General features: G+C 43.5%; 1 protein-coding gene across 1 annotated transcript in view; it reads right to left on the bottom strand.

Annotated features, from left to right (window-relative positions):
- LOC115364662 (GDNF family receptor alpha-2-like) overlaps positions 1-21,060 on the bottom strand; it is a 49,326-nt gene that overhangs the window by 15,194 nt on the left and 13,072 nt on the right. Inside the window, exons 3-4 of the mRNA XM_030059190.1 lie at positions 18,651-18,737; positions 10,806-11,184 (exon numbers count right to left, since the gene is read on the bottom strand). Of these exons, the coding sequence (XP_029915050.1) occupies positions 10,806-11,184; positions 18,651-18,737 (466 nt within the window). The remainder of the gene's footprint in view (positions 1-10,805; positions 11,185-18,650; positions 18,738-21,060) is intronic.

The following is a 21,060-nucleotide window of genomic DNA, read 5'->3' as shown; positions in this document are numbered from 1 at the left end:
TTTGAAGAGGTTTATATGCGTGTGCCATCACCAGTTACAGTCATGAAAATAGCACAGACCGCTAGCGCCTGTGCTAAGACGTGGTCTGAGGAGGCGGATGTGCAAGCAAGCATATATTTGGGTACCAGTTTGCACTGCGCCACCCATTTCATATCATCACTCCCCTCTAGTGCACTCTCAACCAAAGACAGATTATGGAGATGGGGGTAGTGCTCTGGGGCCTCTGACTGCCAAGGGTCTTCAGGCCCTCAGGCAAAAAGCCCTGGGGACAATGTACTGTGATTTGTACAGATAGAGAGAAACTGTACAAACAGAAAGAAATGCAAGGGACAAATATGTAGAATGGAAGGCACAGACAGAAATTATATTAAAGGGATTGTCATAACATTTGCATGGTCACCACAAAATAAAAAGTTAGTTAATATAATAGAAACACAATATCTAAAGCACTCTATAACATCGTGCTCAATGTGTGCACAATCACGTCATGCATGTTGCTTGGCGACGCACAGATCAATAACATTGCTATACGACAGAGCCTCATGCTGCGAAAACAAAACTGGAAATTGAAATTCTTTTTCTCCAAATATATTAGAAACACCATTTGTAACCAGTAACTTGACACTTTTTAATCAGATTGGTGTAAAACTGTGAAGCATTTAAAGAGTTGTGCAGCGCAGTGGAAATGCAGTGTGTCTAATTCCATTAGACACACGGACGATACTTGCCTACAGCGAGTAGAAGTAGAAGGTAGAAGGAGTGCCCAAATGCTTTACTTAGGTAAAAGTTTATAAAGCCATCCTGCAGTCAACATTTTACTTAAGTACAGAAGTATTAGCAGTAAACTGTACTTAAATATGAAAAGTAAAAGTAGCCATTGTGAGGAATGGATCCTTTTAGAGTGCTAAATTATTGATGCATAAGTATTTTAATGGTATGGCTGTAACTGAACCATATACTGTTGGCTAGTTTCCACTTTAATAATGCATTATATTTTATGTTTTGTATGAAAAGGCTTATTCTGCAAAGTGACTAGTTTCTACAGCTGTGACCTAAATGTAGTGAGGTAAAGAGTATAACATTTCTCTCAGAAATGTAATATGTAAATGTAATGTAATAAAGTCTAAAAAAATGGAAATACACAAGTGAGGGGTCAGTCAAAACGCCTTAAAAGTCCAGTAGCAGTGAGTAGGGATTATGATACAGACTTTACCTATGCTGAAAGCACTGAAGGAATGAACATACACACACACACACACACACACACACACACACACACACCGCCAGTTTAGGCCTCCAACATACTATATTTTGGCCCACCTGTAATCTAACTGAATAACCATGACATAAGCATTTTAGTCTTGTGTGTGTTGTGTTTGGAGGGGAGCAGTGAGGCCCTAAAGGCGTTCCCAGGGGCCTCATCGCACGATCCAGGCTCACTCCCCACCCATTCCGGAGCAAGTGATGTCATGTTGAGTCGAGAAATAACCACGCAGGCACGAGCGGGAAGAAATCAGCTGCTTCATATGTGCCAGACTGCAAAAGGGAGCCTTGAAAGCTTTCTCTGTTTACGCTAGAGGAGCGGCGGCCCTCCCTCTGGTTTGTGCTGTAAAGCAATCTAGTAGATTTCCTTCCAAATGTGAATCAGATGCACACTATTTAGAATGCAGCGTGGAGCCTGCCAACCTTCCTGGTGATGGTCTCGTTTGTTTACAGTAATTACACTAATGTCTCACAGTTAATGTGATAATAATATATTGATGTTAAAAAGCTGCACCTATCACCTTTAGATGCATTTTTTTCCAGAATAACAAATTGTGTTGTTCAAGGACTCATTAGTAAATAATTAGCTTCTATTATGTATTTATCCAGTAATTTCATTGTACTTAGTGTGCAAGTTGCGCAGATGTGTCTGCTGTGTTGCATTCATGTGCTGAGCACAACACTGAAAAAACAATGAAGTGATGACCGAGCACACTACTGTAAGCCACAATTGCCTAAACCAGTGGAATGATAATGTCACAGAAATTTACATACTGCCTTGAGTTAAAATATGAATTACAACTGGATTACTTATTATACGTTCAGCAGTGTGGCTACCTTATCACTTATTCATTATTTTGTGCCAGCTTCATAAGGATCTGCAGTAATTGTATTGGAGCAGGTGAATCGTAATGATACTGAATCTCCACCTGCATGTTTATCTGGAAACATCACTTCTAGCACTTCAGCAAAATATACAGTGTCATTCTGGGTATTCAGTCAGGTGAATACAAGCAGCCATAACACAGTGTATCACAGTTAGCACCGAGTTAAAGACAGATGTGCTGATTATTATGCTGCGTCCCCACTCTCTGAATGAGGAGAGCAGAGGCAAGCGGATTTGGCTGTGGGGGGGAATAGGGGATGATGAGGTAACAACCCCCCCACCCATCCATCCCCCTCTCACTCTCTCTGTCTGTCTCCGTCTCTCTCTTCATAAGCAGAGATGCATCCAGTGTGGAGTGATGGGCTTGGGCCTCCAGCAGCAAACCCCACTCAGACTCACTTCATTACTCCAACTCCATCTCCATCCGCCCTCCTATCAAATCACCCGGAGAACCTCTCAACATGACACGCTGCTAACATCACATCTAAAGCCTCACTTCAGAAAACAGGACGCATGCTTGCTCTACCATAGCTGCACAGACTTACACACACATGCGCACACACAAGCCGAAATGGTCACGCACGTGATAAATAAAAAATACAGATTCACACAGATTCCAGACATGTGCAAGTGCACAAATGCAAAATCTATCCCTCTCCACACCTGTCCTCTTCACTCAAAGCCCTCTCTCATCCATTCCTATTCAGAGTGAAAGAAGGCACTTGTACCCACAATCGTGCCACAGAATGATAAAAGGATGTAACAGACAGAGGAGGCAGAGAGGAACTCTATTGAACCGACACAAAACAACATTGTTAGCGCCACAGTTTCCATTATGCTGTTTCTAATGTGGAATGGGTCTTTTACGCTCATGCTAACAAAGAGCGCAAACGTCAGGTTTCCTGCGAGAAAGGCAAAGACCACAGAGGATTCAAGAAACTGAACAACCATCATGTTTCTTTTTAGAAGCGGAGCTCTTTCAGACAATGATGGTTTAAAAACAGTAATTTGAAGTTTAGAGAGGTGTCCTGAGTGTTCGGACAATGGTGTTCCAACACCGAGATGCCGCATATTTCATGGCTTCCACGGGCTTTCCATTATACCTCGCCAAAGCACCGCTCGCTGCCGAAATTACAGGCTGTCTAGCTCAACGGAGTTTTATGGTCATTTCAACCACTCAGCCCCCAGGGAAGTGGCAGGGGAGCCCCCACAGAGGTAGATTTCTTTCAACCAACCTGACACTTTAAACACAGTGATTCGGCTGAGCGCTAAGTGCCTGTCCGTCCAGCTTGGCAGTAATAGAAAACTAATGGCTTTTTATATGGATTCTTATTTCTATCACTTGATGCCTGTGACAAACAATGTGACTCAAATCAGATGAGTGTCACTCTTGGAAACCATGATGAAGGAGAAGAGGCAGAAGGAAAAACAGTATCAAATGTATCAGGTTACAAAGTCTTCTAATAGCTTCCTCTCTACATTATAAACAAGCCGTCGAGGGAGTGTCCTATCTGGTTCAGAGACTTCCTCTTTGTGCTCTATTTGCAAATATGTAGTTTTTCAACACCCGATAATTTCTGTTAAATTTGAATCACTGTAATTTATTCCTATCACGTCCCTGAATCTTCAGCCTAGAGTGGCTTTTGTAAACCACATCAATCTCTCATCTACAGTGAGCATAATAGCCATAAGTACAATAACTGTGCAACAATATCTGGGACTCTAATAACAGTTATTTGAAGCAAATGAGACAAACAAAAGAGCTTCTCTCCTTCCCTCCTCTCCTTCTCCTCCTCCTCCCAGTTCTTATTTCCCCTCTTTCACTCTTTCACTTTTCCCGTCTTTTCCTTTCAGCTCCTCTGACCTCATCTCCTCACCCTCCCTTACTTTTTCTCCTGACTTGACCCCTTCCTTCTTCCCTCTCCCCTCCTCTCCTCTCCTCTCCTCCTCTTTCCTCCCCTCCCCTCTCCTCACCTCATCTCTCCTCTCTCCTCATTAATGCCCCGCTTGCATTGTCATACACACTGATTGTCATTGCAGCCCCAAGTGCTCATGTGCAAACTCGCAGCGAGGGAATTTGACCCTGGTTCAATCGATAAAACAGAACAGCCTTGTGTGTCCTTGTGCCACTAGATTGGTGTTAAATGCCAAAGCAAACAATGGGGCTTGACAACAGCGGAGTTTGACTATTACTCTCTTTTGACACACACAGTTTTCTGCATTGTGCTGCACAGCTCATTACGTCACAACATTTATTATGAAAAGCCTACCGACACAGCGCTGACCTTAGGAGCCGAGCGCTATAGCAAGTATATTTTGCTTAATAAACAAATTGTAAAAAAAAAAAAAAAAAAAACATTGATGCTATAATTATTATTATTTTTTTGTTCACTAAAGGACACTTGAAATTCTTTTAGTTTGGTGTGCTGTAGAGGCACGCTGACTGCTTTGCTACCTAGCATTCTGCCGGTCACCCTGAGACAACGGCGTCTCCGTTGTTCTGGTCATAGGCTATTGTCGACCGCATCCATGCGGCTCAAAGCTATTTTCCCTTGAATGTGCCTGGACAGCAGCCTCCGTTTTTTGGCAGTGCTATAGGCACTCATTGGGATTCCCAGTCAATACCCTAAAAGGGCACGGTGGACAGATGGCATTCAGTCAAAACACGGGCCAGTTTAGCGTAGCTGTCTTGTGACACAACCTTTCCCCCTTTACTCAGCAGAGAGTTGAAGCCAACAAAGAAACTGTCTGGTGGCACAACTTCTCCTGCATTATTACACAGCAAATCCAAAGTTACAAAACAGTCTGAACATAATCTTTCATTTAATTAACCCCCTTTTTAAAAAAAACAAAACAAAACAAAAAATGTTTCCTCACGCATGATTAAAACTTTCCTTGTTTCGGTGACCAGAAAATTGTTTCTCTCACTTTCTCTCTCTCTCTGTCTCCCTCTTCCACTCTCTGCCCCACTACATTGCTGGCGTCTTGCAATCAAACAATTGAATGTTATGTCACTGGAATGAATGCTAAATCAAGCATGCCACACACACGACCCAGTATTGTCTGTTTGGTAAAGGGTGAATAGATTATTCAAGGTTATCTAAACTCCCTTAATACTCTGTGAACAAGGCAAACAGCCTTCCCCCAGACAGAGTGTACATGCCAAACAAATGGATGAACTGTCCCTGCAAACACGACAGAGTGAGTTAGCAGTACACTGCAGAACAGTTATTACCAGCAATTAAATGGCTATTAGTCACATAACAAACAATTCTCTGGTGATAGTATAATAAAAGGTACCATGCTGAAGCTTTCAGGCAAGACTCCTGAAGTGCAGACAAGTTCGGAGACACAGAGACGGAACGACAAAGTGGGAAAGTGTGGAAGAGCAGGCACTAACCACCGCATTCAACTCCACACTTCGTTCATTGTGAAGATAAGTCTGAAGTCCTATTGATAATGTTAGCATTAATAATAGATGCAGTACCATAGGGAGAGGAGATTGTGAAGGCAGGGCAGGCAATCGGGGGCTTGGTCGGTAATGACTGTAGCTTTCCGTCATAACATGTTCCCTTTGAGATTACAGTTAGGGAGGTAAATTGCCGTAGTCTAATCCATGTATTGGAATTAAATGCACCACTCCTCTTTTCCAATTCCTATCCCATCTTACTTCCTCTATCTCTCTCCCCGAGCACCTCTCCCTCCTTCTCCCTCCATTTGCCGCTCTCATGTGCAGCCAGCAAGCTGAGCACGTCTCTAACAGTAGCCGAGGCCTGATTAAAGTGGCATACTGCAGCAAACTGAGCTTTGTATGAGGAAAAGGTCACCAATTGACACATGCTTTGCTTGCAAAACCAGAGCTTTACACTATCAGAAAAGACACTTCACTTTGATAGCTTGTATTGTAATCGGAGTGATGGGAACACAGTCCGGGTATTACCTTGAGCATAGACTTATAAGACGGAGGCAGGAAGGTTTGATGTATGGGTATGTGAGTGCGTGCGTGTGTGAGTGAGTGAGTGAGAGAGAGAGTGAGAGAGTGAGAGAAAAACTGATGATAAAAGTGCAATAGCATCCTGATTTCTTTCAGCCTCCTCTTCAGAAGATACAGAGTAATGCCATCTGGGCCAGTCATTCTCTCTACACTGTTCCCCCTCAGTGGAGACTTGAGTTGTCAGATACAGCAGAGCAGGCTGTTGATTTAGGGCAGTGTGTATGTGTGTGTGTGTGTGTGTGTGTGTGTGTGTGTGTGTGTGTGCGAGAGAGAGAGAGAGAGAGAGAGAGAGAGAGAGAGAGAGAGAGAGAGAGAGAGAGGCCTGTGAGTTTTCTGTGAGCAAAGCCCGGGTACCTCCCCCCCAAACTGGGTCAGGTTACCTGTACAGTGATCGATTGTCTCTCAGCTCCCCACTTTGAAAACCAGTGACCAGAGAACTCAATCAAAGAGCACCCAATGAGCCCAGAGACCAGGGGAAATAAATCAAAGATAGAAGCATTGCATTGATCCCTCAGACAGTCAATACAGTACACATATACAACTCAATGTTCACTGGGCTGGGCTTCATGGGGTTTGCACAGAGTGGACTGACCAGGGAAAAGACAGGGAGCCACACAGGACTCTGCTTATACACATATATGCGAACGCACACACACAAACACACACCCCACAGCTCAACAACACCACATCCAAATATAGCCTATCGCCACTCTGTGGACTCAGCGGCCCCAACTGAATAAATGCTGGATCAATCAGCAGGACTGTGGGAGCACAGGGCCAAGAGTAAAGAAAAAATGAGAACAATACCTGGAAGGAATGTGTGTTTCTGTGTGTTTGGGCAGGATTATAGGACATAATAACATAATAACTGCTGCGGAAGTACAACCAGGTGTGAGAAATAAGAGACACCCTCTTCACCGCTTGTTCTCTGTCCATCCCTGGTCCCCAGATATCGTGTGGGCTGCAGTTTGTCAGCTAATGCCTCCACAGAGACTCGGGAGAGAATGAACTCTTCTGGTGCAATATGCCACATAAGCCCAAGCCAAAATTCTATATTTGAAATCCTTTCAAATATTTAATCTGTGTTTGATTGAGTTCTGTGCTCCACCTGGAACAATTTGAACAGTCTCCAAAGGTGAAACCCCAGCCAATCTGGCACCCCACATGCACAAGCAGAAAAAAAAAAAAAAAAAAAAAAAACTCCAAAAAGAATGTATTTTTGAGCCATTTTCAGATTTTCAGTGTGCAAAGCAAGGAGCTGCTGCCCTTTCAAAGTCTAAAATAAATTATGAAATAGGTAAGTATACATTTTTAAATCCCTTTTGACTTGGGTGTGTTTTGAGCATGACCTTTTTTCCTCCAAGTGTGTTACAGAGCGTTAAGTCGGTGCTTGAGATGGCTAGCAGAGCCTGCTGCAGAGATCCACAGCTCTGTGACCACACTACTGACCTCCAACCTGCTGCAGTAACTTTACGGCCCCGATCGATCCTACAACCTTCCCTCCTGCTCCCTCTTCTCTCTGTGTCTCATTACATCTCCTCCTCCATCCCACTCTTCTTCCCTCTCTTCCCTCTTCCATCCCTCCTTCCCGCCGTCCCTCCCTAGTGTTAAAATGAAATGGGCTTGGGCTTGGACTGTGTACCGCCTGTTTGGAGTCAGACAGGCGTCCCCACGGGAGACAGGCCTGTTGTTCAATGATCTTCTCCTGCTTTTATCAACATATCTCTGGCAGGAAACAGCCGAGATAGTTTCTGAGCTGTGGGGCTGTGCTTTAGAACTGAGAGCTCCACTTAGTGTTGTAAACTGTTTTTGAGAAGGTTATTTCGAAGATTGTAAAATTGAACACCGAGGTTGTATGAAACACGTCTTCACCTCCGGGCTTTGGCCTCATTAAGGTCATAAATGATTTTTTTTATATGCAAGTCTGCAAAAGAAATCAGGAGAGTAATTAATATTCTGGTTTGATGAACATTATAACACTGGATTTTTTTTTTTTTTTTTCAGTCTTGTAGTCCTGTTGATATTAGGGATTATCTGCAGTTTGTCTCATTAAATCTTTAGCCTTTATTTTTTTTTTCCCCAATTAAATTTTCCAGTGGTCGATGCATGTCTCATGAACATCACTTGGATGATACAATAGCTTAAATTGTGCAACGTCCAAACAGAGAGAGAAGAATTGTCTGTCACTTTAAGAATATCTCACTGGATGAAAGTTAGTGGGGACACCTCAAGGCGGGATAAAATCACCAATCAGAGAACTGTGTCAGCGCAGAGTTGACCAGTGACATCTCACTGTAATTGAATCTTAGTGACATTCTCGTGCATGACAGCACTTATTCACTGCAGGAGATTGCGGCACTCAAGTCGCGGATTATTATGGTCACGTTCAAGCTCACAGTGGGTTGTGTGCAAGCGTGCGAATGTGCGTGTGTGCATGACCGGTGACTGACAACGTGTTTGTGTGTTGACGTGCGCATATAGGGGTGTGTGTCGATACTGTACGAGTGTGTGCGCTCACATTGAGCTGCTGACCTCCACAGGGCAGCGCACGGCTAAAGATAATGAGCTTTAACGTTCTATTTCATACGTCTCAATAAGGAGGGGCACATCAGACACCTGAGGGCTTAAAGGTCAAAGAAAGCAACTCGGCCTGAAAACAGATTACACAAAGCAGGCGGGGAGGTAATTATCAAGACAATCATAAATCGGAGGCGAGGCAATGGAGTTTCCCTACTTTAGTAACACAGTATGTGGATTTAGTGTTGGCGGAAAAGGAATTGGGTTTTCGCTATTACTGCTCAGCCTGGAAGGCCGCTCACCTCTATTGAGACGGGATAAATGTGAACCGCCACAGAAAAACTGGTCACAGGGAATTGTTGTGCATGGCTAGGTAAAGTAATCTCCCCCGCTGAGCAAAAATCATACAAACAGCACATGAAGGAAGGCCATGTTTTCTTCTCAATACCCAGGATAAAAGGAGAGTAATCACAGAAAGGGCAACTTGACTTTTTCACTGTAAAGCATTCTTACTCCTGGAGTGTGTACAGGTGAGCAGGCAAAAGCTGCCTGAGAAAATGAAAAAGAAATCAATGTGGCTAGATAGTCAAGAGGAGATAATAATATGTCATGTATTAGGATACAAGCTGGCTATCACTGTCATTATTGCTTTCTGCGCAGAAGAAATGGGTTGATAAAATAACTGAGATGATTTGAATTGAAATGAATTGAAATGAAAGTACTTTTCTGCGATTTATTGGTCATGGATTTATTGGTTTACCACAGCAAACTAATTGAACTATCACAAAAAGTTCAAAGCTGTCACAACCAAGCAAACATTCAAAATAATTGAAAGGATTTGACTGAATAAATGGCCACAGCCTGATTTGCAGAGAGTTACAACAAATAATCATGAACCAGTAGGGTGCTATCATCTGCCATGTCTACTGATGATTATTGTGAGACATGCAAAGGCAGAACAAAAACAGAGAAAGAGAGACAGACAGAGAGAGGGAGAGAGAGAGAGAGAGAGAGAGAGAGAGACAGACAGACAGACAGACAGACAGACAGAGTCCTTCCTTGATGGGTGGAGCAACAACTCTAGATCCGCAGCTGGACAGCCACTTGGGGTATCCAACCCACAAACAAACACGGTCCAAACCCACCAATGACTGTCACTGGATTTTATCATCTGCCTAATCATCTGTCACTTTGCGAAACGACAAAATAGTCAAAAGTTTTCCCTCCTGATAAGTCTCACGCCACGGCTGCTATTTTTAGTGGGGGGTCCTCAATGGTCTAACCCCCGGTCGAACTCCATTAGGCGTATAAATGAGTTTTTAAATGCCTCAAATTATTCAAATATCCCATATTTTTTATGCTATTAGGCTAATGAATGCACAGCATATCTCCTTGTGTAGCCCATCGATAGCCAGACACAGTACATGGCTTTGGAGGGCGAAAAAAGAGTTTGACAGCCGATTGGGCTGATAGTACTACCGCTGTGTTTCACCTGCTCTCAGCAGCACTAACACAAGGAAACAAGTCACGGCTGGGTAGGTGTGAATTGAATCCAGTCGCTTGAATCCAATAGAGGCCCCCATGCAGCCAAAGTGATCCACTAATGTTTTGTTCAGCTTAATTGAGCGTTGTCCCTTCAACTTAGCCTCACGTCTTCATCCTGCGTCTAATAGCCACGGCTTCCCTGAAAGTCTAATTACTTCCCTGGCAAAGTTACAGCAGAGAAATATAAAACTTTAAAATACCATGGGAAGAAGGAAATTGCAGTCAAACGAGAATGCTCTCTAACGCGCAGATTCAGTTTTCTTTTTCCCTCATTTTGCACGAATATAAGAAGAAAATAATGAATCTTCTGATGTGTTTGGTGGCGGCTCATCTCAAACGCTGAAATCCGTCCACCCACCCATCCAAAGACAACATGCATGCACACACACACATATACGCTCACATGCTGCACGCACACACATGCTGATGTCCACAGGCACACAAACAAATGTCTGCACACGCTTGAGCTCTCTCTCATCTTTTCTCTCCCTCAGACATACAGACATCAAACACACAGTTGCATATACAACACACAATTCCCTTCTCCTGCCCCCCCCACCCTCACCCCACCATCGCTCATCTTCTCCACCCTCCCTTCACCTGCAGAGAGGGTCCTGGCGACAGACCCGCCGTAGCTCCAGACAGTTGGGTTTGACCTTGTCCTTGAAGGAGCAGTCGGGCACGATGGTCTGCCTGCGGCGCTCTGAGCAGCCCTCGTGCTGGCAGGGGCAGAAGAGCAGCCGGTGGCTGTACTCTGGGGGCACCCGGTCCAGGAACTGTCTCAGAGCCTTGTGGCAGCGCTTCCTGTTGCATGTTTCTCCCTTGTTGGGGTCTCCCTTGCTGCAGGTGGCAATGTAAGTAGAGCGCTGTTTCTTGCAGGTGCTGTTGAGGTTGCAGGCTTTGGCGGCATCCAGACAGGGGTTGCAGTTTTTGTCAGTGTCGGGACACTGGAAGCCTTTTGGGGCCACAGTGTGCATCCCTGACAGAGGAGATGGGGAAGAGAGAGAAGTCAGTAACTTTACTGTTTGTTGCAAACAAAAGCAACCCAACAACTAAACTGCAAGGGAATGGCAGTAAACAGCCTTATGCTTTAAAGCACACATGGGAATCTCCTGAAAAGCCTGTCTGATTTGAGATATCACTGTCATGACAGATAGACTTAAAATAGACTGGTGGATTTTACACTTATCTGTGAACATTTCCGCACAGGGATAAATGTTTTGAAATCACACAGGCAAACTTGGACAGTCTGCAGTTGATAGTACTTCATCAAACACAACCTGGCTCAAATACAATCATGACAGATGGATGAAAACTCATCGATGCCACAATTCAACATCATCAATTTGGTACAGTTACAGTAGGCTCGCCTCAAAACAAAACAATGGCAAACAAAATGATGACAATAATAATTATAATTTTAATAATAACATCAACAGCAACAACGACAACATTTCTATCACTGCCCAGGAGGGAGTTCATTGCAAATGTTACACATTCAATGGAGGCTCTTCAATTTCATCTGTTTCTCCAACAGCAAGCCACTGGAGAGACATGTGCAGCGAACCCATATCCATTCCAACTGAATTATCGATCCAGTCCATCTCAGACCTTGAGTGAAATATAAATGAATTAAGCTATATTTCCAAATTGGATGTCTGGATGTACACTTTTGATTTGCAGGTATTTTCATTAGTATGATGTGATGATCACAATATCAGTGCACTGTCAAACTGTGGGTTATTGCATTGAATTTTAGGTTAACAAACATGAATTTGATTTATTTGATTTGATTTTATTGTTTGTTGTATAATGAAGTAACAAGGTACTTTTAATTAGCCTAATCGGAGTAGTGCAGTGCCAACAGGAGTCCTTGGCAGATTATCGACGCGGTGTGAATGTCATACGTCTTGAGGCTTATTGATGGAAACGCTGGTCAGTGGGAAACAACACTAAATACTGTAGCATCCTCAAACGTGCTCTGCTCAAGGACTTGGCAAAGACTCTGTGCTGTAATACACGCTGCGCTGTACAAGCCACCTATTGCATGGTTCAAGTACAAGATTAAGTTTCCTTTTTTTCCTTCTAGTGTAATCACAAACTGAAACATTGCAATTACCCCTCGGGCTGCACATCATATTTGTGGAGAACAGATTATGTCATTAGGTGTGTTTGGGTGTTCTCTGAGATACAGTGTGTACCATGGCGGCAGTAGAAATTCACACCTGTTCCTGAGATATACCAGTAATAAAACAGCATCATGTTCACTTGTGGCACCCCCTCTCTTGTATTCAGGCTATATTAGACAAGTTAACCTCCCTCCCCTGTAGATAATGATATTTCAGAGGTCGTGGCGGCATGGTGACACCCAGAGAGATTCATCTCTTATTCAACAGAACCAATCTCACTCTGTGTCTATCAGATGGCCTGAAGCAGGAAGAGGACCATTTATTTTGGAGGAGGGTGCCAGAGACGTTGTATTGTTTCCAAGTGGTGCAATGCACATTATCAATCCTAGAAATGGGGGTACATAGTACAGACGCATCACATCACAGCAGGGAAAAAATAAACAAACTCCAAAACAAATGATTTTGTGGTTTCAGATCACGTCAGATAAAACAAAACTCACTGCCACTGAAAAATAGCAGAAATGGAATATCAGGATTTCGTCGCAGACAAAGGAAAACACAGTCAATCTGGCTCCCTGTTAACCAAGGTTTTTATTTCGGATGTATCAAGGTTAAACGTAGCAGGCGTTCTGATAAACAGTAACACGCTCTGAGTTCAGTGAATGCAGGTGTTCAAAATAGCGCTGTCTGCATCCGTGTTTGTCACCAGGCCACCGGGGAGCACTTTGCCATTTTTATTCAAATAATAGGGGCATTCACTTTTTTTATGTCTGTTATTTAAAAAAGACATCATACTAACCTCAAATGAACCTCAACGTACCCTACCCCCTACCCTGTTTATCCTTGCACTCCGAGGGGAGAGGATAAACAGATGTCTGACAACATAACACACTTAGAGTCTTGTTAGTGCAAGTAACTGAAAAAAACAAACAAAATTGTGGTAAACCAGTTCCTGTTCCCAATCTAGTTCCAACGTCAGCCCACGCCAGCCCAAACAATCAGGATGTGGGATAATTGGCCAACCCAGTCAAGAGGGAAACAGCAATCCTCCCTGACTGATGTCTGATTAGAATGAAAATCAAGAGGAGAGTTGACTTGGCCTTGGGTTCAAAGGGTGTGAAGAGGCCGAAGTAGGGCCAAAGTTTTATTAAAGTGGGCCAAGCTTGGCTGAAGCGGGCCTGAAGGGGGCCAGTACGGACCAGCTGGAGGGGAGGTTAGCGGGACGGCTGTCCAGCGGGCCAGGCTACATAACATTGATGGATTGCAGCTCCTAAATCTCCCCTGGCCATCTGCAGGCTCTAATGTGGGCCACTGGGGGGTCCAGGATGAAAAGAAAATAGGAGAAGGATGAGCTACCAAGATTTATCTGACCAAGCAGGGCTGAAGCTGCTTTAAAGGCTGCAGCTATGGACGGGTTTTTACTACTTCTGATTGGGGAGGTGAGATTGAATTCGGTGCTCAAACCAAAAAGATGTCCTGAGGCGAACATAAGACACAAAGCCCTCTTGATGGCTCCGACGTACTAACACACAAACAGGAGGGGGAGAGGAGGAAGGAAGGATAGCGATGGAGACGGGAGGGGAAATGTGCAGTATTGTGTTACAGAGTGATAATTGATTTTCCGAGTGCATTACGATGAAGGTTTTCAGCAAACATATTCTGCTATAATGTGAGGAGAAAGGGGTTGATAAGCCAATGATGAGCGACTTTTAAAAATGGAAAAAGCTTTAGCAGGCAGAGGAGACTTGAGCAGTTGATTACAGCAGCTGATCATGACAGATAGAGAGATGAAATGAGAGGACACAGACTAACAGATTGGACAGCCACTTACAAAGACATGCTGGAGAGCTTTCAATTAACCCAGCCTAATTCAAGAAAGATATGCGACTCTTGCTTAGAATAATTAACCCATCCCATCAGCGGTGCAATCACTGGCTCCAACATCACAATAGTGCACACATACATCTAGTTACTTACCTTGCCGCCTGCTGCACTGTGCATTAAAGTGAGTGAGCGAATGAATGACTGGATGGGTGGATGAATGAATGGATGGAATGAATGGCAGCACCATTAAATGTACCGCAGGATTAGTCATCAATCGCCTGATCAATTAGCCTCATTAAAGCTACTGTGCCAACTGACTGCAGAACAGTGAATATAAATGCCTGTCATTACACTGTTTGTGCAGAGCTCTATCTATGAAAAAAAGTGAGTTTTGGATGTGCTGCATGTTGTGGAGGAATGAGACAAGTGTAATTGATTTAGGTGGCACAAAACAAGAGGTCACAAAACTAGAATCTAAATTAAAGTCGACTGATGCTGTCTTGCAAATACCTAATGCGAGTCAAAAACGTGGTCGCAATGAGATTTTGTTGATGTCGGCAACACTTAGAGAACAAAGGTTCCTTTTGGTGATCCTGCTGTTTGACTCAGACTGTAAATACATTTTTAACAGGGCTCCCTACTCCCTGCCATCACCGGGGTCTATAAATTAGACCCCAGTGACGGCAATATAGTGACAATAACCATGTTCATTCCACAAGTATACACGGAGAGAAAAAGAGCGAGAGAGGGAAGGCACAAAGGGGAGAGGGGAAAAAATGGACAGAAAAATACAGGGAGGAAATGAGAGAGATAGAGAGCAGAGAGGAGGCATTCAAAGAGAGAAAGTTACCTACAACCTCCCAGTTTTCTAGAGTGAGAGAAGAAAGGCAGACATTGGGGAGAGAGAAAGAGCGTACATACGAATGAGAGGGAGTGGGAAAACCATTCACGTACACTGGTATCTGGATTTTGGTGTTTTTTTCCCCCTTAGAGTAAGGGATCTTCCTTCCCCAGTAATTGCTCTCTCTCAGCCTTATTTGAATTCTGCATTTCATATATCATCCCATACTCCAGGGACGCCGTGCTGCGGAGGGAAGTTCAGCCCAGGTTAGGAAGAGGCTCTTGGCTCCGGGTATGTTCTCAGTAATTAGGAAAGGTGCCAAAGTTTGGATTTAATACGGCCCTGGGTGAGCATGCGAGAGCTTGTTAGGGAAGTCTTTAGTCCGGACCCCGAGGAGCATGTCAAGCATTTCCGTGTCAAAGGGCTCATCAGTCATTAGCTCTGTACTCTGTGTCACAGCAGGGCTTCAAGAGGGGCCGGGGAAGGGATAGGGCACGCTACATCTACAACATCATCTCCCTAAGCCAGCATGAGCGTGCTGGAGGTGTGTGGACGTCATCAGAGGCAGAGCGGAGGAGTTCACGAAATGGTTCAGCTGAGTTTTACCTCAGAGTATGAAATTATTAGCAGAATATGAAGCAGCAGAGGGGGGCAAGAGATAGAGGGAAAACGAAAGAGAGAGAGAAATTGGGAAGTGATGACAGTCGGCTAAATGTTTATATGTGAGAGTAAATCTGTGTGTGTGTGTATGTGTGTGTGTGTGTGTGTGTGTGTGTGTGTGTTTTGGGGTCCAGAGGAATTTTACATCCTTGTAAACACATTTCTTAATACTTGAGCTGTTTATGTGCATCTGCCTTCAAGTTTAGCTTGTTCTCTTTGGAATTCAAAACCCGAGCGTCTTCAGTGGCCGTCAGCCTTAGTATGCACGCTGCTTAGCTCCTCCAACAGTCAATAATGAGTGGCAATAAGGCATGGTGTATTGAAACAATGAATCAAAATCTGTGTGTGTGTGTGTGTGTGTGTGTGTGTGTGGCAGTGGTGCGCAGTGGGGTGTCAGATGAACCTACATGAAACTGCATCAATAACCTGCTGCCTTGTGTATTCCCACCACGTCAGCAAGGAGCGGCTAAATATACTAACAAATTGAAATAACGAACACTGCTGCGGCCCGTGTTCAGTGGATTATTCACTGTTGTTTAATTCAAACTTGTTAGGAAAACGCTGACTGTTACAAAGGGCGCTCTGATAAGTTAGCCTCTCACAACAACTCTCATTACTGACCCGCGGAGAGACAAGCTAAGACTGGGCTAATTGTCAGGATAGATTCACTCTAAAATTCATATAGAATAATGTAGCATTTAAATAAAGTCACATGAATATACATAAGGATGGTCACAAGGATGTAAACAAACAAAGCCAAAACACACCGTAAATGCTTGCACCGACACACACACGCACACACACGCACACACAAGCCCCTAATAACCCAACCCCTAACATACACACACACACACACACACATCCACGAGAGACCTCAGTGTTCGGGATAGAAGTAGTAATTGTTATGAGAGGAACGTGAAAATGTCTAACATTTCCACAGCATGCTGAGTACGGCTGTTGCACTGGTCCTTTTTCCCCAGCCGTAGAAATAGCTTTCTGGATTTAATTGGATGGTGGGCATGCTGAGCTGAGAGGTGAGAGGCTTAGTGCTACGAGTTAGAAGGTCTAACTAAGGGGTGTCAGGCTCAATTCCTGTAGGGACCCCTGAGCGCAGCATTCCAGGCTGCCCTCTGCTCCAAATAAGTTAATTAGCTCAACAATGGGTCAGGAGAACAGAATACATTTCACACGCAGCATATTAAGAATTACACTCAATGATATCTTTGCATGCTGTGGGTAATATGGTGCTCATCTGGGCTTTGATAAGGGTCCTCGTGGATTGCGGTGGAAGGATCCTGTAAGCTCTGCAACCGACCCACATCCTTCACATGCGGTGTACTATTGATTTGAGTTGCGAGCTATTGACTCGTACAGCACCTCCACCTCGACGTCAAGAAAACAGCGGCTTTGCCAGGTACGACTTGGGGCAACGCAGAAGCAGACTCACGTCACTGTCTGTTTTATTTTAACCTTGCATGTATGAGCGAATACATACAAGAGAATGTTGTGGGTTTTTTTTTTCCTTTCCTTTTCTATCGCTACTTCTGCCCCTTATCTCCCCCGCAGACTAAGAACTCTTCAAATAGTGGAGATTATTTTTCAATTTTCCACCTTTCCTCTTGGAGAGTATACATTCCCCTGCCCTCATCAGCTCGACCAGATATCATATATTCCCTGAGTCTCCGTGCAGTTTAACATTTATAGATGTGATTATTAATACTTTTGTGTGATTTGGTAATCGAAGTGAGAAGTATTTCCATAGAACAAGTGTGTGATTACTTATCTGTTTGCCCGTGGTTTTCTCTCAGCGTCGCAATCAATTACTCTGTCCTCAGAAATGATAAATAATGAGGAAAGCTTGCGGCTAAATAGATTTCGGAGAGCAAATCCAATATTTCACCTTGGAGAGAATGGAGGAAACAGCTGAAGCAGAATGGATACAGTAATGAGTCCCCTGTTGTATCTTAATATGTCTAGGTACACCTCACCATGCTCCCTGTGTTACCAGAGTGCTTGTATTTGGACACTGCCATACATGCGTGTCTGTACTCCTGATTTGATTATTGAAAATGCACTTAAATCAAGGGAGGCAGTTTGCATTCATATCCCAAAACTCCAAAGTAATCAAAGCCTGTGCTTTTTTATATTTTCTCTGGTACTCTCTCGGTCTTTCAATATATCAAACAAGCGTATTTTCAAAAACAAGTGATACACGGCTGACTTCAAGCTAAGGGGATTATGCAAAAAGCGTGTCTTTCTTGTACCTCCCAGATATAAAACAAAGCGAGATACATCAGCTGTCTTCAGTATGTGTATATTGCTTTTGGCAAAAAAAAAAGACGGGAATGGAACATCCTCCGGCAATTTCTGTCGGAACTGGATGAAAGGGAACGATTGAATTTTCAAGTGTTTACAGCCTGTGGCTCTGGCAGTGGTCAGACACCGTCCCTGTGTCCATTCACACCTTTTGTATATCTCGTTTCTCCCCACTGCATTGGCCACTGTAACTGTGCCCTATAATAAGATCTGCATTGATTAGCGGTGCCCTGGCTGTAATAACCGGTAAATTAAATAACAACGCTATAGTTCCCCTTCTGAGTGCTACGCTGTTTAATTAGTAAACCAAATAGGAAATCAAAGTGAAGGCAAAATCAATAGATGGGAAAATGTAGGGGAGTACACAGAGAGAATATGGTTTACCTCACCACAAACCACCCGTGCTACAAGACCGATCAAATGATAAGCACCCAATTCATTCAAAGGCCATGGCAGTGGTAGTGAAATGTCAGTAAAATAAGATCAGTTGTCCGCACAGGCTCTTTGGAAAACTCTGCTGTTATTTATCCCAAAGGAGCATCTCCCCCCTCCCTCTGTGAGAGAGAGAAAACATGTTTTTTTACGGTACATTGTACATGTGATACATCTTTGTTCCACCCATATGATAAAGCATCAGGGCTAAATTAAAGATCAACCCCGTGCTGTTTGTGTTACCTGAGATGATGGAGGCCAAGCGGAACGTGTCAGGATGGCGGACGGGCGCCACAGGTTCGTATGGGGATGTTTCATAGAACTCGCCACCTGGAACAAGAGTAAGGATGACAAATGGTCAATAGCACTGAAATGGACAGGCTGCACTGTCTACCTGCCCAGCAAAGCAGAGCATCGGAGCGTTTTTACAAAGGACTAAAACAGAAATCAGCCCACGCTCTCACTAATGATATAAAGCAAGTTAAGAAGTGAGGAGTAAGGAATACATTTTAGTGCAAATAGCTGGGGGCCTTTCAACTCAAACACACTTGAAACTTCAGAGAGCAGATTCTCTTCATGCTTTCTTTTTTTTGGCCCTGAGTTTCAAAAGACACATCGAGCACATTTCATGAAGTACTTTGAAACAAGCAAGCTATCAATCTTTCATCTGACTGGTCAATAACAGCAATTAATAACTGATCTAAAACCGAATGCAGATACGGAAGAGAAGTTGAAATTTGGCTTTCCGACACTGGACTGCCTGACCAAAAACTGGCTCCCACCTCTGAAGAGCTTCAGTACTGACAGCAGTTGGCAAATTTTGTGATATGTAAAACAGACTGTTCACCACCTTCAAATCGCTTCCTTTTGCAGAGAATATTTGTTCCCGGTGTGCTTTGATTTGGGTAAGCAGTTGAGGGAGTAAAGCAAAAGCAATATATCCACCCTGCTAACAATGTATTGCCAGAGCTGTTTGTAAAATAAATAAATAAATAAATAAAAAATAAAAATAAATTAAAAAAATCAAATTAGCACTCAACTGAGTCTCTCCCATGTGCCTGCTTCTCTGTAGGCCTTAATCCCGCATTTAAAATTCATAGCCATTCGGTGTGATTGAGACAAACCCTCCAGTGTGTAATAGCTTTGCATTCTGATCCCAACAGAAACACAGGGAGGATGTTGTGAGGCAGGCTGGGAGGCCCACCGCAGCAAATTACAAAATCCAAAACCTGTTGGTAGACAACAGGGCAGCCTGGACAACCAATCAGTAGATCCAATCAATAGATATCCAACATTTGTCAGCACGCTTCTTGGATGCTTTTGAAAAAGATGATGTGAGTCGATAAAATGTTTTCGTCTAGCTGCTGATAGTAAGTAAGGCTGCTGTGCAAGGTGTGTGTGTGTGTGTGTGTGTGTTAGTGTGTCAATGTGTCAGCAGTGTTTGCAAAATACAGTGCTAATTATGTTTGTGAATATTTAAAAATCACATTATAATCAAAAACCAGAAAAAGGCAGGGTGAAAAAAGGTGTAACATCAAAAACGGGATTTTTAACTAGATTTCAGTTTTGGCTTTAGAATGAAATACGATTATCGGTCTGAAACCTAAGTATTCTAAATTGAACTGTTTTTCTTATTTTGACCAGTGAATGTGTACATTTTGAAAAGCATTGTATTTTATATCTGTATCTGCCAGTGGGCCATACCAATAGAGTAGGGATAATAATATGTAATATAATTAATAACAACTTAATTAATCATATAATCTAATTAATATAATTAATTCCACTACAGGAAGGACTTGTTATTGTCTGCAAGTGGGTGGAAAAACATATGTGCATACATCAGTATCAGCATTCCCAGTTTATTAGGTCCACCTGTACAATCTAATGCAGTTCAATGCAACAGCTTTGCCATAAATTCTGCCTTTTAAGAAAGTTTAGTATGTTAATTTTTGTTGACATTGTGGAGAATATTTAAATTTAATTATGTGTTTATTATTGAGGTTGTAGGTTGCAGAGGTCTTGCACTGAACTACATTATATTGAGAGGTATTTTGTACCAGAAGGCTCAAAATACCTTGGAGTCCCGCAGGCAAATGGAAACCATCAGGAGACCGCAAGCAGGTCAGCAACAACCAAATACCTCCATGGAGTAAGGCAAGTACTGAGAAGTCGGCTGAATGGATAGAACAAGATCCGAGCCATCAACACCTACGCCCTGTCGGTGATCAGATACCCCACTGGTATAAGAAGGAGATAGAGGCCACTGACATCAAGACAAGGAAGGTCCTCACAAGGTGCTGGACTTCACTAGGATACTGTGAAGTCCAGCACCTTGAGGCTGCACACTAAGCAGAGGGAGGGAGGCCGAGGACTGGTGAACGTCAAAGCCACTATCCAGGACGAAACAACAAAGATCCGGGAACACATCAGGAAGATGGCCCCAGGGATGATCTAAGTGGAGGAAGAGGAAGAGGCACTATCATGGAGGGACAAGCCCCTGCATTGTATGTACCACAGACAGATAGCAGAAGGGGCTGATATCAAGAAATCATACCAGTGGCTGGAAAAGACTGCACTGAAAGGCAGCACAGAGGCCCTGATCATGGCAGCACAAGAACAGGCTTTAAGCACAAGCTCGATAGAGGCTGGG

The sequence above is a fragment of the Myripristis murdjan genome, chromosome 9, assembly GCF_902150065.1.
Source record: "Myripristis murdjan chromosome 9, fMyrMur1.1, whole genome shotgun sequence".
NCBI lineage: Eukaryota > Metazoa > Chordata > Actinopteri > Holocentriformes > Holocentridae > Myripristis > Myripristis murdjan.
The sequence above is the reverse complement of the archived record's forward strand: the minus strand, read 5'-3'. Positions and strand labels throughout refer to the sequence as shown.